Below are 16,919 nucleotides of genomic sequence, written 5' to 3'. Positions count from 1 at the left end.
CATAAATCACTTCACCAAGTTTTATATTTAAAAATCAACAAACAACAAATAAAATGACTTTTTGTTTACATAATCACTAAAACAATAACATTACCAATGATGTTCGGATTTTAAATGACAACTTGAGTGACAGTTTAATTGCATGTTGAAATATCTAATGTAAGTGTTCAAATAAAGCTTGGAAAAAGTTTAATAAAAAGGTAAACCTCACATTTCAGCCTTTAAATAAAGAAAAGATATAAGTCAAAATGATAATTGATTAATAAATGATCATATGTATTTTATCTGCTCCATAAATAATTCTAGATAACTTATCTGAATTGTTTAAATGTGTAGAATCCACATAAGCTTGTTTTTCATCAACCGGTCAAAATTTACAGGAGGGCATGCAAATTCGGTCCGTTTTTGTCCAGACAGAAACTGCACACGGGGAATGTGTATATAAGCCTCTGTAAATCCACTCGCTTACAGCAGGTGGCGCTTATGGAAAAGCTGTTTCCCGTAAACTCCGTGGATAAAGCAGCATTGCGATTAAGAACACTTCCTTTAGGTATTTCATGGAGTGAAGATGAAAACAAAATGCCATCGAATCATTTCTGAAGACAGTCAGAACCTTCAGAGGTACAGTCATATAATTAATTAATTCATATTTTCATTTTTATAATTCCCTTAGCTCTCTTTTAAAACCTCACAGCTTTTCCGCCCTGTTTTCACTCAAAACGAAACTACTCTGCATGCTGAGCGCACGTGAGGCTGTTACTTAAAACTGTGCTTTATGCTGGACAGTATTTATTTATCGCGAGTTGTTCAAATCGCGGTAATCTAATACGGTTTTAAAGATGAAACGGTAATACTAACCGTGGGGAATTTTATCATGATTTATCGTCAAACCGGTAATCGTTACATCCCTATTTCCCCATAACACTGTCAACACAAAGACAAGTTTTCCAGCACACTCGTAAACAATGACAGCTTTCAAAACCGCTGTAAGCTGACACTGTGCATATAATGGGTGAAAGCCGGCCGCACTGGAGAGATTTGGACTGTGAGCGTGAGTTTCTGTCCTCTGTCTTCATTCTGATCGCTCACACATGCTACAGAAACACGATCAGATGCTAAAAGCCAGTCTGAGCTCTTCACGGAATTCACACACCAGTGCTGAAGAAGAGTGTGTATGTAGATTTAGGTGGAAAAAGTAAAAAATGCTACGATTAGTTGTGGGTGAATGGATGGAGAGAGGCAGATTTTAAAGCCTATTGCATGAGTTCTGTTGATATCAGAACAAAACATCATCTGCATCAAACACTGACGTAAGTGTCATGAAAAATGAGACAGGATTACGCAATTCTCACTTATTCACTGCAACAAAGCTTTCATATGAGCTCCAGATGCTGCTTTAATCAAAAGTTGAATCCTTTTTGTAGGAGTAACACATGAACATGAAACATAAGAGCACCGTCATAAAATATACATTCTCTTAAACAAATGCATGTTCCCTTTCTATGGAACCTAATTGTCACAAGATTAATTTTTCAAGATTACTATTACAGATTTTAAAGGGGTCCTATTATGCTTTTTCACTTTTTCAACTTTAGTCAACCTAGTATGAGAGCCTGTTCTAGTACACCCCCAAAACAAAATCAAGACTTTGTAAAAGAGCATAATAGGACCCCTTTAATATTTTGAATTAGATTTTATTTTTTATATTCTTTGCTTTCATGTTAATTTTAGTTAGTTTTAGTAATTGTGTTATGCGTTTTGTCATTTTTATTAGTTTTTTTTAAAGTCTATATTGTTTTTATTAATATTTATTTCAGTTTTAGTTAAGAACGTCAAGTTAAACAAAATGAAAATGAGAAATATACTAGCTGAAATAAAATAAGTTAAATTTTTTTTATATGTTATTTTATTTCGGTTAACATTTATTTGATTTCAAGTAACATTTTTATGGTTTAAGTTTTAGTTCTAGCTTTAGCTAACTATAACTAATCTTTATGAAGTAAAATATCACAGTACAATTAATGTTGCCGGTAATTTAACAAAAAATGGTTTATATAGTAAACAATCATTTGGAATTCCCAATTTTGCATAATACAGGGAATTAAAATTATATTTGGAACTTGATGAAAAGTAACACAAACCAAAAAAAATCTAATTGGCAATTAGTGTAAAAGCATGTTATGAAACACTTGACTGTAAACAGTAAAACGTTATGAAACTAATAGTTTTGACATGCAAAGCCATTATACACACACCTTAAACAACTGGATAAAAAAAACATTAACCTCAAAGCATTTCTTATCCCACCTGAGATGGACAGGAAGTTCCAGGTGCCGTTCTGAAACTCATCTGTGGTTCTATCCAGCAGGAGAATCCGACACTCAAACCAGCCCTCATCCTCCAGAGTCAACTTATCCACCAGAAGAGACGCGCCGCGGCTCAAGGACACACGACCTGCCCCGAAAATCAGAGACAAGCAATTATTCATAAGTACTTTGAGAAATGAGATAAAGATAAGAAAGCACACAAAACTGCAGCTCAAACATTAGAGCAAATGCTAGAAACTCATGGGTTTTGATTCCCAGGGAATGTGTGAACTTAATAAAAATGTGTACCTTAAATGCAATGTATGTTTTGTTTTTGGTATAAAAGCATCTGCCAAATGCATAAAACGTAAATGTAAAACTGCTGCCCTTTGTATTCCAAAAACCACATGCATACCTGAAACCACCAATGCAAATCCAAATGAGATTATTACAGCCCTGTTACTTCACAAGTCAATGAGGAATTTAATATATTAACACTGAATTTAAAGGGGTCATATGATGCGATTTCAATTTTTCCTTTCTCTTGATCACAAATGCAGATATGGTTTTATGTTTACGAGGCACGATGCAACACCTAAAAAGACAGTATATGTCATTATAATCCGTAATTATGTCCCCACTGGATGCAACAAATGCCTCGTTTATAATGGGTTTTATTGGTTTTGTCTCGTCGCTCCGGCCGGGACAGGGCATCACAGTATGGCAAGGGGCATAAAATTTCCGTCACACGCTTGAGGTATTCGGCCAATCACAACGCACTGGATAGCTGGCCAATCAGTGTACACCTCGCTTTTCAGAATGATGAGCTTTGGCGGGGCATAGAGGAGAAACAGTAATGTACAGTATGTGGAAAATAATATGTTTTTTTAACCTTAAACCGCATAAACGCATTTCATTACACCAAATACACCAAATAATGTTCTTTTTAGCAACATCATATGACCCCTTTAATACAGATGAGTGTCTGGAATTGAAAGTTATTAAGAGAACATTGCTATGGCCAATAACAATTCACCATTTTTTTGTCCACCAAGTAAAATGTATATGCTTGATCACTATTTTACATAAAGTACCAGTTATATTCATGCAATATAATTAATTAATGCAATGCACAACTTAATAAATCATAGAGACAAGAAAATATCAGCTCCACGCTAATCTGAACATCTCTCTGCATGATGTAACATGGTCAGCTGTTTTCCACATATCCACAGACTCAAAACAAAAACAATCCCACAATGGTTATTGAAATATGATATGAATGGAGCAAACAGACACACGAATCAGTTTCAAAGCACTAGAAACAGTTTAATCTACTACTAGAAACTTTTTGAAACATGATATGCGTGTTGTCTGGTTACTGGAGTCTGTTTTTTCAACCTCGACTTCTCCCTCTACTTTCATTCTGCTTTTTTTTCTGAATTCCAGGGTTGTAAATGATGACACACTGATAACGCAGTGGATGCCGGCTGTGAGTATGTTTCCGCTTTGCTGGAAGCAGTGGTTAAAGTTTGAAAGTAAGCCAAGTTCTCCGTGTAGAGTACGAAAATCATACTGTGACAATTTAATGCGAAATGGCTACAGCGGAGGAATTATAATACAAACACATCTGGAGTCTGACATCCCGCTGAACCCTCCAGTGACACTCCAAAGAGAAAGGAAAACTTGAAATCGCATCATATGACCCCTTTAATACAGATGAGTGTCTGGAATTGAAAGTTATTAAGAGAACATTGCTATGGCCAATAACAATTCACCATTTTTTTGTCCACCAAGTAAAATGTATATGCTTGATCACTATTTTACATAAAGTACCAGTTATATTCATGCAATATAATTAATTAATGCAATGCACAACTTAATAAATCATAGAGACAAGAAAATATCAGCTCCACGCTAATCTGAACATCTCTCTGCATGATGTAACATGGTCAGCTGTTTTCCACATATCCACAGACTCAAAACAAAAACAATCCCACAATGGTTATTGAAATATGATATGAATGGAGCAAACAGACACACGAATCAGTTTCAAAGCACTAGAAACAGTTTAATCTACTACTAGAAACTTTTTGAAACATGATATGCGTGTTGTCTGGTTACTGGAGTCTGTTTTTTCAACCTCGACTTCTCCCTCTACTTTCATTCTGCTTTTTTTCTGAATTCCAGGGTTGTAAATGATGACACACTGATAACGCACTGGATGCCGGCTGTGAGTGTGTTTCCGCTTTGCTGGAAGCAGTGGTTAAAGTTTGAAAGTAAGCCAAGTTCTCCGTGTAGAGTACGAAAATCATACTGTGACAATTTAATGCGAAATGGCTACAGCGGAGGAATTATAATACAAACACACCTGGAGTCTGACATCCCGCTGAACCCTCCAGTGATGTGTGCAGGTGTGTCAGCGTTAGATCTACACCTCCAGACTTCGGTCAAGCATCACAACCCCTACATTTATGCACTGAACTTCAGTGTGTAACTCTTCTCGCACCATTTGTGCTCATAACATGAATGATTCCGCAAAATCCTTTAGATTGAGTAAAAATCTGGTTAATATCTGTTGCTCGGTCAACAACAATCCACTCTTTGAACAGTAAGAATCATCCAATTCTGATCATATGTGGGACACAACAGTAATTTAAAGTTAAATCCAGACTGAAGAACTGAAGGCCTGTCCTAACATGTCCTATCCTTTATCTTTTATAAAATATGCTGCATTATTCTTTGCTTGGCAGGCCTATTCATCACATCTAGAGTGCCTATAGGAGAGAAAAACCACAAATGAGATCTATTTTGATATCTCAATTGTTTCCAGACAATACTGGGATTCAACGGCCAAAGTCTGCAATCAAAAGTCAGAGATCTCATTATGAACTCAAACAATTCTTATCAAATGATCTGAGCTGCTATCCATATTCGCTTTTATAGCTGTTACTGTAGGAGAACTATGTACCTAAAACAAAATAAGTAATCAAATAGACACAAAAAACTAAATAAAAATACACAAATAGAATTAATTTTAGGAGAAACATCTGAGACAAAGAAGTCTCTTCTGCTCACCAAGGCTGCATTTACTTAATCAAAATTACAAAACAAACAGTGAAATATATTAGAATTTAAAATAACTGTTTTCAATTTAAATATATAAAGCTGAATTCTCAGCAGCAATTAATATGCTGATTTTAATATTGTGATCTGCTGCTGTGATTTTCAGAATCATTACTCCAGTCTTCAGTGTCACATGATCCTTCAGAAATCATTCTAATATGCTGATTTGCTGCTCAAGAAACATTTCTGATTATTATCAATGCTGCCAAAAAAGTTGTGCTGCTTCATATTTTGGTTTGTTCCTGCTTTTCAGGATTTTTTGATGAACAGACCGTTCAAAAGAACAGCATTTATTTGAAATAGAAATCTTTTGTAACGTTATAAATGTCTTTACTGTCACTTTTGATCAATTTAATGCATCATTGCTGAATAAAAGTGTAACATTTCTTTTGAACAGAAGTGTAACCGTGACTCCATTAAGTCCAAAAAGAGCAACCTCTGAGCAACAACAAAAGCAATCCTGACTGCAAAACATAGGCTCATTTCCTCAGCAGGTGACGGCTCCATTGAACAGGAACCGAATAACAATCAATCAAGCAAAATTCACAGCCCTAGGGGTTATTTTTCAAACCCGCCACACGATATAAACAACTAACTATGAGTAACAATTAAGCCCGGTCTAATCTCAGAGCTGCTGCTGTGGAAGTGATTTTGCATAGATAATAATTGTCTGATCTCATCCTTCAGAAGCGTCCTTTTCACAGAGAGCGGCAGCCGGTGTGTGTTTACTGTCATTAAAAGGTTCCTCTGATCCAGGGTCAGAGGGGGAGGGTGCTTATTAAAGCAGGAGAGAGGCTAAAACAGGCCAGGTGTGGTGGATCTTCCACAAATATATGCTGCTGTCTCTCTCCTTTCTATTCCTGCAATGTCCAGTTGCTTTGGCTGATGCTTTAGGGCATAGAAAAGCACTAAGTGGACTTGCATTCAGTCAATTAAACATTGAACAAATTTATATGCACACACACGCAGGAAACCACACACTGTGACTGTGCGGTTATCAACACTCATGGTTATTGGTCACTGAACTCTTTCCGGCCACGGAATGTTTGCCCATCAATGAGAACAGAATGGAACTGCCCCCCCCCTCCCTTTAATTCTCTCAGGTTTCCATAGCGATGGAACCTTGGGGTGGGTGTTTGGATTTGAATTCAGTTGCTGTAGAAACTCAATGGGGTAAAGGAGGGAGGGGCGGGTCACGGGGAAACGTTTGTGCTGGTGATTTTGAAAAATTACACGTGGGGTTGGAGGGGAAAAAGCATCTTTTGATTTAAGTGGATGAAAGGGTCGAGAAACGGGTGAGAGTGAATTACAGAGAGAGAGAGAAAAAAAGTGTGTTTTTATTTGAACTGAGACAATGACTGTGAGTGACAGATGCGGGTCTGTTTGGGTTTAAATGTGCAATGCTGCGTTGCTTTGTACCCACAGGCCTTTAAAAATACAAAACACGTGACTGAAATAATAAGTGCACAACATCTAATGCAATTAGACTCACTGTCATGATGTCATCTCTTGATTATTTTGACAAATATTAGACATCTCTACAGGAATGGGCTCTTAATGATCCCACAGGGCGAGTTATTGATGAACAAAAATTGAATTACTGTCGCAAGTGCATAACATGAATTCCAAAGAAGGTCCTTCTGGATCAATGATGAACCCTCAACAGCCAATGTGCGTTCGGTGACCCTTGACCCCCTCCAACCTCCAAACCTCCAATGATTTTTCCTCCAGACACGTTCATCATTGCGCACGGGTCAATACTGACATGATGGTCGGTCAGCAGGACCCCGGCGACCAATCAGAGTCTGCGGATTCCAGACATGCGAGGTCCAGGACAATAAGAAAAGCTAAAATAATATTAGCTAAAAACTATAAAGCTAAATTTTTGCTAAAAACTATAAAGCTAAACATTGCTTTGCACAATAAAATAAAATAGAAAAACTAAACAAATTTAGCTAAAAACCATAAATCTAAACGTTGCTTTGCAAAAAACAAAATATATATATGTAAAAAAAATAAAAAAATAAAGGCATTTCCACAACATAACATTGTGTAGTTATAACATAACTACCTAAAAACTATAGAGAAAAATGTTGCGAAAAACTATAAAGCTAAATTCTAAAAACTAAACTAAAATAAAATAAAATATTTCTCATACTTTTCTTTTCCTGTCCTGGATGATTTTAAATGTTTTTATTGCTCAACATCCAACCAGGCCTTTACTCTTTGCTGACAGATCTTACTGACATACTGTCCTGCCATGCATTTTTCTTTTCAGCTATTAACTTTAATAACTCTAATTTGCTATCCTTTCCTGAAATATATTCTCTTTCATTAAAAACAATTTCAATCAATTCTCTTTAATAAAATCAATCAATCAATGCTCCAGCGCAATAATCTGACTGGATGAGCCAATATGCACACATTTTTTGTGTGTGTGTGTCTTTTATCACTCTGCTGTAAAGATCACAATAATGCATGGCCTTGATTGGCATACTGCTTTATTCAAATGTTTTCCCACCGCTCTCTAATCACACATTACTGAGTTTGGTAACGTCTAGCTGATGTTCATTGGAGGGTAATAGACAGCTCATATGAGCAGTAGTCAGGTTCTCTGCCTGTGGGTGGTACGTGAGCCTGCCAAAAGATCTTCTCCACGTGGTTCTGGGATTCTGACATGGGCTTTTCAAAAACCCCTGGCCCTGAACTCTCTCGGCATACAGCACTGAAACTCTCCTCCTCACTTCACCCCAGGGTACTGTGGGCCATGTTTCATCTCCTTTGAAAACTGTTGGACGAGTCATTTTTCAACGACGAGAGAGAATGTGCTGGTGTGAACATAAAGCACCTCCGAGGGAAAATCATTGGCCATCCCACTGAACTAAACCAACCAAGATTTTTTGTTTAAATTAGAATAATAATTCAATGTCTACACATACTATCAGAACACTTTACTATAAAAATTCAAAGAGCAATAATCATGTGTTTGTTTAGAATTCTCTCTCAAACCCTATCAATAAAATTTTCTCTCTTTTACATAAAATTTTTTTTTTTAAATAAAATTATAAAATTTTAATATAAAATTAAATGGTAAACCATCCAACCAAGATTTTTTGTTTAAATTAGAATAATAATTCGATGTCTACACATACTATCAGAACACTTTACTATAAAAATTCAAAGAGCAACAAGCATGTGTTTGTTTAGAATTCTCTCTAAAACCCTATCAATAAAATTTTTTCTCTTTTACATTAAAAATTTTTTTTCTTAAAAAAAATATAAAATTAAATGGTAAACCATTCTGTTTGTACATGCTTGTTGCCATATTTGCTCACAAGTGCTCATTAGAGCCAAATGTCTGAGAGTTAAATGTCATGTGACTAAAGAGCTGCGGGAAAATAAAGATTTAAACTACAAGAACAAACACAGTTCCAAATCCTTTGCTAGTAACGAACAATAATAATAAAACAAATACATAAATATAAATACAAATAAATGTATATAATTAATTATTATGTAAATCGGTGTAATTATAGTATCACTAACATGCAACTATAGTTTTTATTAATATTTTGAATTAGTTTTTCTGTTTTCATTTAATTTAAAGTTAAAAATTTTAGCACTTTTGTCATTTTTATTAGTTTTTGTTTTTAAAAATATGTCTATATAGTTTTCATTCATTTATTTCAGTTTTAGTTATTAAACTAAATGAAACTGAGAAATGTTAGCAACTAGCTGAAATAAGTTTTTTTTTCAAGTTAAAGTTGATTTTATTTCAAGTAACAAAAAAGTTTTAGTTTTAGTTAACTATAATAACTCTGATGTAAAACATTTTTTAATTATTAGTTTTTATTATGATTTTTTATATTATTCATATAAATTGACATTATGTAAAAAATATTTAAATAATACATTAAAATACATTTAAATTAACAATTCAATATTTTAAAATGAAATATAAATAGTGTAAATATTAACATTTTAAATATTAAATCATATTTAAATAAAAACAAATAAAATAAGACAATAAAATAAAAAATTATAATAAAATAAAATAAAAATAAAAGCATTGGCAAAAATTACATTATGTAGTTATTTTATTTATTTATTTATTTATTTATTTATTTAGTTGACAGGGACATTGTACATTAATAAAACATTCCTGTAAATGTACCAGAATTAGCCAAGGCTATTTTACATCCGTAGTCCCTGGACAAGATGTTACAAGTCACCCTAAAATAAAATGTAATTAAAAATACATACTAAAAAATTTTATAATTACATAGTTCAAATCATACAGTATTCTATTTAAAATTATAGAGATTAAACTTAACCTGCTTACAAACCTTTTTAACTTGAGCTTTAAATGTAAGTTTAGAATCAATCAGGATTCCCAGATATTTATATTGAGGCACTACCTGCAGCCTCACCCCTGACACGTAAACATCTGGCTCTTTAATAATACTGTTAGACTTAGAGAAAAACATACATACTGTCTTGGACACATTTAGTTGTAAGCAATTCTCTTTTAGCCATGCTGACACATTAACCATAGAATTCGTGAGTTCATTTGCAACTTGTGCTAGACTATTACCATGTATATAAATTACTGTATCGTCCGCATACATTTGTATATTAATGCCAGGACATGCAAGATGAAAATCATTTATATATATAGCAAAAAGCAATGGACCCAAAATAGATCCTTGCGGAACACCAGTTGATGTACCTAAATCATTGGATTGGTGATTTTGTACTCTAACACACTGAAATCTATCTGATAGATATGACTCTATCCAGTTAAGTGTATGTAATGAGAAATTAAAACAAGATAGCTTAGACATAAGGATTCTATGATTAACGGTGTCAAAGGCTTTCTTTAAATCAAGGAACACTGCTCCAACTACACCACCTTTATCTAAGAAAGTTTTAATATTTTCTATAAAAAAACAATTTGCGGTTTCCGTTGAGTATTTTGCTCTAAAACCAAACTGCATTGGATGCAATGAAAATAAACTACTACTCAAGTAACTGCTTATCTGTTTTGCAACTAATTTCTCCATAACCTTAGAAACAGTGGGTAAAATACTAATTGGCCTATAATTATCAATAGAAAGGGAATCTCCACTTTTGAATATTGGAACAACAATCGCCGACATAACATAAGTTATAACATAATATTAGCAAAAAACTATAAAATATATATAAAAAATAAAATAGATAATAATATAAAATAAAATAATGAAATAAAATATATAACTGGCAAATCATCTTCTAAAATGCGTCTACTTTTGAATGTCTGTAAATGGAGGAAGATGCTTTTTGCCTCCAGATTGAGTAGTTATAACATCATATTATAATACCACCAGCCAAACTGTGACCCTGAGATTTTCACTGTCCCCATCTGGCCACCCCATTAAAAATTTCCCTGGGGCGTCACCGCTAGCGAAGCACTCACTACGGGTGGCCTCTTCCGCTGTCCGGCTGTGGAAAGCAAACACGGAGCGTTCAGTTTAGTTTAGCCTACTCTATCTGTCCCATGTTGTTTTGTTCATGCTGATCTTTTCCCTCCCTCGCTGCTAAACCGAAGGGATAACCTCTCTATTGTCCGCGGTCAACGGAAAGCCCTGCGACTGTCGCAGCTGCACCTCTCGCCGTCCCGTTCATGAATACAGCCTGAATGCGTCACAAAATAACACACGGCACCGATGGAGAACCACGGATTGTATTGAGAAAGGCCTTGAACTTGTTTTTCTTTGTGCGAGTTGAAGGATGACAGGGCCCTGCTGCATTATGGGATGTGTTTTGATTTGAATACAATCACACGTCTAGATTGGGGAGTGAACGGATCCCCTGCCCTATCAGCTTTTAACTCCCTTTTGCTGACCCCCCCCCCCAATAATCGCTTGAAGCCTCTATGAATAGCTCTTTGTCGTGGGATAGATTACAGTTAACGCTGTCCTTGTTGGGTCTCCGTCTGGCAGGCTTTAGTCCCACAGATCCGACTGAGGTAGAGACTCACGGGATAATGCCTGAGGCCTAAAGGCATGGATCAATAGAGCAACAGAGCAAACGTTTTACTGCCACCAATTTCAACCAGCCATTGCTAACAACCAGCATGGATTATTGGGAAACCCTTTCAATGGCTCTAGATGTCAGTCAGTAACATATAACGCTGATCCAGAGCTTTGGAATGTCTTAATGTGCATGTGCTAGTAAATGATTGGCTAGAGAAAAATCCATGTAAAAGTTCAAACAACAAGAGTGTCTCAGGTGCAAACATCTCAGCTGATCAGTTATGAGTATTTAACTCTGTTTTTCAATATTTTTAAGTCTCTTTTTCTCCCCAAGGCTGCATTTATTTGATTAACAATACAGTAAATTATAAAAAATATTGTGAATAATATTGTGAAATATTATTACAATTTAAAATAAATGTTTTCAACCGTAATTTATTTTAAAATGCAAATTATTCCAGTGAGTCAAAGCTGAATTTTCAGCATTCAGTGTCACATGATCCTTCAGAAATCATACTAATATGCTGATTTGCTGCTCAAGAAACATTCCTGATTGAAAACAGTTGTGCTGGAAACCATGATACATTTGTTTCAGGATTCTTTGATAAACAGAAATGATTTGAAATAGAAATCTTTTGCAACATTATAAATGTCTTTCCAGTCATTTTTGATCAATTGAATGCATCCTTTCTGAATTTGAACACCGGCCCCCAAAATTACTGACCCCAAGCTTTTGAATAGTAGTGTACATTATATATGATATTATATGGTTAGAATTTTTTATTTTATTTTGTAATTTAAAAGAATCAAAAGATATTACAAGCAGGCTTTGGCCTAATGGTCAGGAGCAAATAAAATGCATAGCAATTTATGACTTCAGCCAATAAAACTTTCTAAAATCAGCTAATTTTATTCTGTACTTTTATTGCATGCCACCCACCTCCGGTTACCCATTAGTAGTTTCAGGAGTTAAAAGCAGGTATAAAATCTCCCAGTGGAGAAGAAGCCACGCATGGCGATCCCAATACCACAGACCGACCTGCGGTGTAAAATTGGTCTGATCTGGTTCCTTGATGCCCTAGATTAAACCCACGTCTTTGTTTGAGGCAGTTCTTCTTCTTCTAAGACTCTGGGAACATGATATCCCTAGTTTCTTTACTCTGTTTTTTTTTTTTTTTGCAGGAAGACTACACATGTTCAGTCTAAGCAGAAAGACAGGTTTCAGAGTAAACTCAAAGTCTTCCGTCTACATTTTTTTACCATTGTTTCATGCTACTGATTAAACACTTGAAGTTTCCTAGACTTAAGTTGAGGAATGTAAGAAATGCGAAACCAAAACCAGTGTAAACCAAAGGTCAAGCAAAGGCAACGCGACTTTGCCTTTGAATAGATCTGGCGATGAAAGAGTTTATCGGGGAATAGCTGATGAGTTGGGGAGGAGATGTGCTGAATGAGGAGACTGACCACTGCATGTCGTGTATAGATACAGGGAAAGAAACTGCTTTTGATTTTAAGATTTCTAAGAGACTTAGAGTAAGGGATAATTTACCCCAAAATGAAAATAACGAAAATTACGTTATGTTTTTTTTTTTTTCTTTAAGGGACTCTTAAAAACCCTAAAACGTGGCAATATGCTGTAAGTTTCTTCATACATCAAAATTTTATGTTACTTACTGTTTTTCTGTAATTGTTTGTGAAACTTACCAGCAATTTCTGAGTAAAAACTGTTTTTCAGTGTAGTTCTGATAAAAGCGTCATAATAATAATAATAATAATAATAATTTGAAAAATACTTTTTAAATAAACAATAAAAATGTAATATATATATTAAAGAAAAATAGAACAATGATAGAATAGATTTTTATATTATTATATAAAATAATGAGAATAATAATATATTGGGTATATATATATATATATATATATATACACACACACACACAATGATAATTATTATTAATAATTATAGTATTATTAATACTGTATTTAATATAACTATAAATTAATTTAATATAATTGAATTATAAATATAACAGAGTTCATATCATATTTTTTAAAAAGACACATGCACACACAAGTAAGAGGAATAATCAATAAAAGAATAGATATAAAAGTGTGTAAAACCAATTATCTGTCCATCTCTACTTCAAAAGATACCATAGTGAATGTCCAAAAAAACATGGTCATATATGGAGTTATTGCAGGAGGCTGGGCGTGATGTCACTTATTGTCTTTTGCATGCTGACACAATGACGGGATAGTAACCCATATAAATCTATTATTCCCACACCTGTCCATTCTTAAAGCAGTCCTGCTGAAAAACAATTTTCTCTCTTACTGGGTCAAACCCACTGGATCCCGGCAGAGACACGCGGCCCGCTGCAGTTTAACCCCAGTGTTCTTAATCCAGGGTCCCGCTCAATACCCACGACCCCCACGGGCCATAACGTCTGCGCACCCCTCCTCCCCATCCGTCCCCTTTCTATCTGCATTCATTATTGCCTGCGCCCCCTTCCCTTCTCTCCCTTCAGCATCTCTACTAAACACAGACACAAACTCTACATAATTACAGGGTACTTGTTTGGGTGGGTCATTTATATGGGGATATTCGTTTAACAACACAATGCCCCTCCCCCTTCAATAAATTCCAGAGCACGACCCCTCCTTCAGTTGCACCGGGGCAAACGGCTGTATTTACACCGCCAAGCACCTCTCCGGGAACGAGTAAAGCACACAAACAGCCTTCAAAGTTGTTTGAAGGAAACTCTTGGTGAATTGCCCGGAAAATCAGCCTTTTGCAGGCCGTGTGTCGGCACCTTTTGGAGAAACAACAACAGGAACTATCGTGGGCTATTGAGTGGATGAAATCTGTGGCCCCTTGAGTCTAAACAAGTGATTGTAAAACACAGGATTGCGTTTAAAGCACCCTATATAGTCTCTCTTAACAATAGCAATAAACCTTTAGACAGCTTTCAGTAACCAAGCGTTAAAAATCCAGCTGCATCTGAGAAGCTGCCTGCAAAGTGAAGCTTTTTCAGCAGGTGCCTCTTATATAAAATTATACAATTCATCAATTTTTCAGCCTAATGTCATTCTGAACCAGATTATTTTATGGTGTTTTTTTGGTAATTCTTAAATTTATGAAGTTTTTTTTAATTTTTTTTAAAGAATTACTATTTCTAGTTTTGTATTTTTATTTAGACTTAATAATAAACACCAAAAATAAAACTATACTATTAATAGCAAGATTATTTTCAATAATAATAATAATCATTATTATTTTTAGTATTATTGAGTGGATGAAGTCTAAAGAAGTCTAAACAAGATATATTATTATTATTATTAATAATAATAATAGTAGTAGTAGCACTACTATTTTATTATATTCATTATTATTACTAATACATAGTCATATTGTCATAGTCATACATATTCACAATTTCTTGGCCAAATTATTATTATAATAATTATTACAATAATAACAGTTATTATTATTATTAGTACTATTATTATTTGCCCTACAAACAAGCACAGCATACCTGAAGCTTTTTTTATTACATTATAATTCATATATTTTATTTGTGAGATAAATTGCACATTTTTTCCCACAAATCATGCAGTGCTATTTGACATTAGTGTAATGAAATTATAAACATTACTGTGAGCTCCAAAGACAAAGCACATCAAATTCAAACCCATAAAAGTCTAATGGCTACATCAGTTCCTCTGTCTCTCCTGCAGGACTAATGGAAAACGGATTTCTGTCTGCGGTGACGCTCACCTCTGTAGTTAGGATGCACTCGTGGGGTGTAGCTGCCGAATTTGATGAGGATGGGGACGTTGTATCCCAGCCGGACCCACTCCACCACATGTAAGGGAAACAGGTTTGGAGTGGTGGCCCCTTCTGATGGAGGTGTCAGACTGCAGCCCAGCTCAGCAAAACCCCCGACTCTTCCCCGGACCACCGACTCAGCGCTCAGAGAAAGACCTGAGGAACACAAGCATCCACATGTCAACTGGAAAAAATGATTAGGCTCTTCCTTGCTGGAAAGACCATCATAAACCAGCATGCATTTCCATGCTACTCCAGATTAAGATGGTTAAGGCAGGTCTATGCTTATTTATGTTGGTTAGTGGTAGTTTTGTGCTGGTCCAGACTGATTTATTCTGGTTTCAGATGCATTTATGCAGGTTAGCCCTGATCTAGACTGATTTATGCTGGTTAGTGGTGGTTTTGTGCTGTTCCAGACTAATCTATGTTGGTTTAGAGCTAGTTCAGATGGATATATGTGGGTTAGTGCTGGTCTAGACTAGTGGTTAAGGCAGGTCTATGCTTATTTATGTTGGTTGGTGGTAGTTTTGTGCTGGTCCAGACTGATTTATTCTGGTTTCAGATGCATTTATGCAGGTTAGCCCTGATCTAGACTGATTTATGCTTGTTAGTAGTGGTTTTGAGCTGCTTCAGACTAATATATGTTGGTTTGCAGTGGTTTTGAGCTTGTCCAGACGGATTTATTCTGGTTAAGAGTTGATCAAGATGGATTTATTTTGATTTAGGCTTGTATAAGATGGATTTCTGCTGGTTAGTGCTGGTCTAGACTTTTTTAATGCTGGTTTTGAGCTGGTTCAGACTGATTTATTTTGGTTTAGAGTTTATTCAAATGGATTTCTACTGGCTAGCTCTGGTCTAGACTAGACTGATGGTTAGTGATGGTTTTGAGCTGGTCAAGGCGTGTTGAACTTGTTAGTCGGCAAAGCTTAGCTGGTGAAGCTAGTTATGGAGGCCATTATTTTGGTCTTTTCAGCAGGGAGAGTAGTGGCAACAGTCATATGACAAGACACTTATTTTGACAAAGTAATGCAATTTCGAAACTAAATTTAAGGTAAATTAATTTAGTTCTCAAAATAGTCAGCAGAAGAACAATACATCACGAGGAACAAATAACAAACAAACTGCATTTGTCATCTGACATGTGTTTTCTGTTCGCACTCACAGTGCGTAGATCAAATCCACAGGGTGTAAAACACCAATATTTGTCATTGGAGGCAAGTACTTCCTTTACACTGTGTACTTAATGATAAAACCAGCAGTTCTGATGTCCTGGAGAAAGTAATAGAGGTGTGATAGGATACATACAGGAACGAGAGCCAGAGGAGAATGTGAGATGGAAAATGAGAGCGTGACTGAGAAAAACAAGACACAAAAGAGAAGCAGGAGGGTGATGTCACAAAAACACACACTAAATGGGGGCGAATGCAAATCCAGGTTAAGGGGGGCAGGGTGCCGAGGAGATAACATGCATGTAAATTAACATACAGCATGTTAATATGATGGACGTCTCAGTCTGTGACACTTTCTCTTCCAGCAGTCCTCAACAGGACAGACAAAAGAAGCCTCATAAGGGTGAATCTCAAAAAAAAAAAGAAGAAAAAGAAAAAACAGGTTGATATTACATAAAAAAATTAAAAA

The 16,919-nt window shown here is 35.4% G+C and overlaps 1 protein-coding gene across 1 annotated transcript in view; it reads right to left on the bottom strand.

The window, feature by feature from the left end:
* The window catches only part of LOC107714578 (uncharacterized), a 44,383-nt gene that overhangs the window by 14,128 nt on the left and 13,336 nt on the right, over positions 1-16,919 (bottom strand). Inside the window, exons 3-4 of the mRNA XM_016520451.1 lie at positions 15,231-15,437; positions 2,308-2,454 (exon numbers count right to left, since the gene is read on the bottom strand). Of these exons, the coding sequence (XP_016375937.1) occupies positions 2,308-2,454; positions 15,231-15,437 (354 nt within the window). The remainder of the gene's footprint in view (positions 1-2,307; positions 2,455-15,230; positions 15,438-16,919) is intronic.

Source organism: Sinocyclocheilus rhinocerous, unplaced genomic scaffold (genome assembly GCF_001515625.1).
Source record: "Sinocyclocheilus rhinocerous isolate Xijiao unplaced genomic scaffold, SAMN03320098_v1.1 scaffold990, whole genome shotgun sequence".
In the NCBI taxonomy this organism is placed as follows: Eukaryota; Metazoa; Chordata; class Actinopteri; order Cypriniformes; family Cyprinidae; genus Sinocyclocheilus; species Sinocyclocheilus rhinocerous.
Note: the sequence above shows the minus strand (reverse complement) of the source record. Positions and strands in the feature narration are given on the sequence as shown.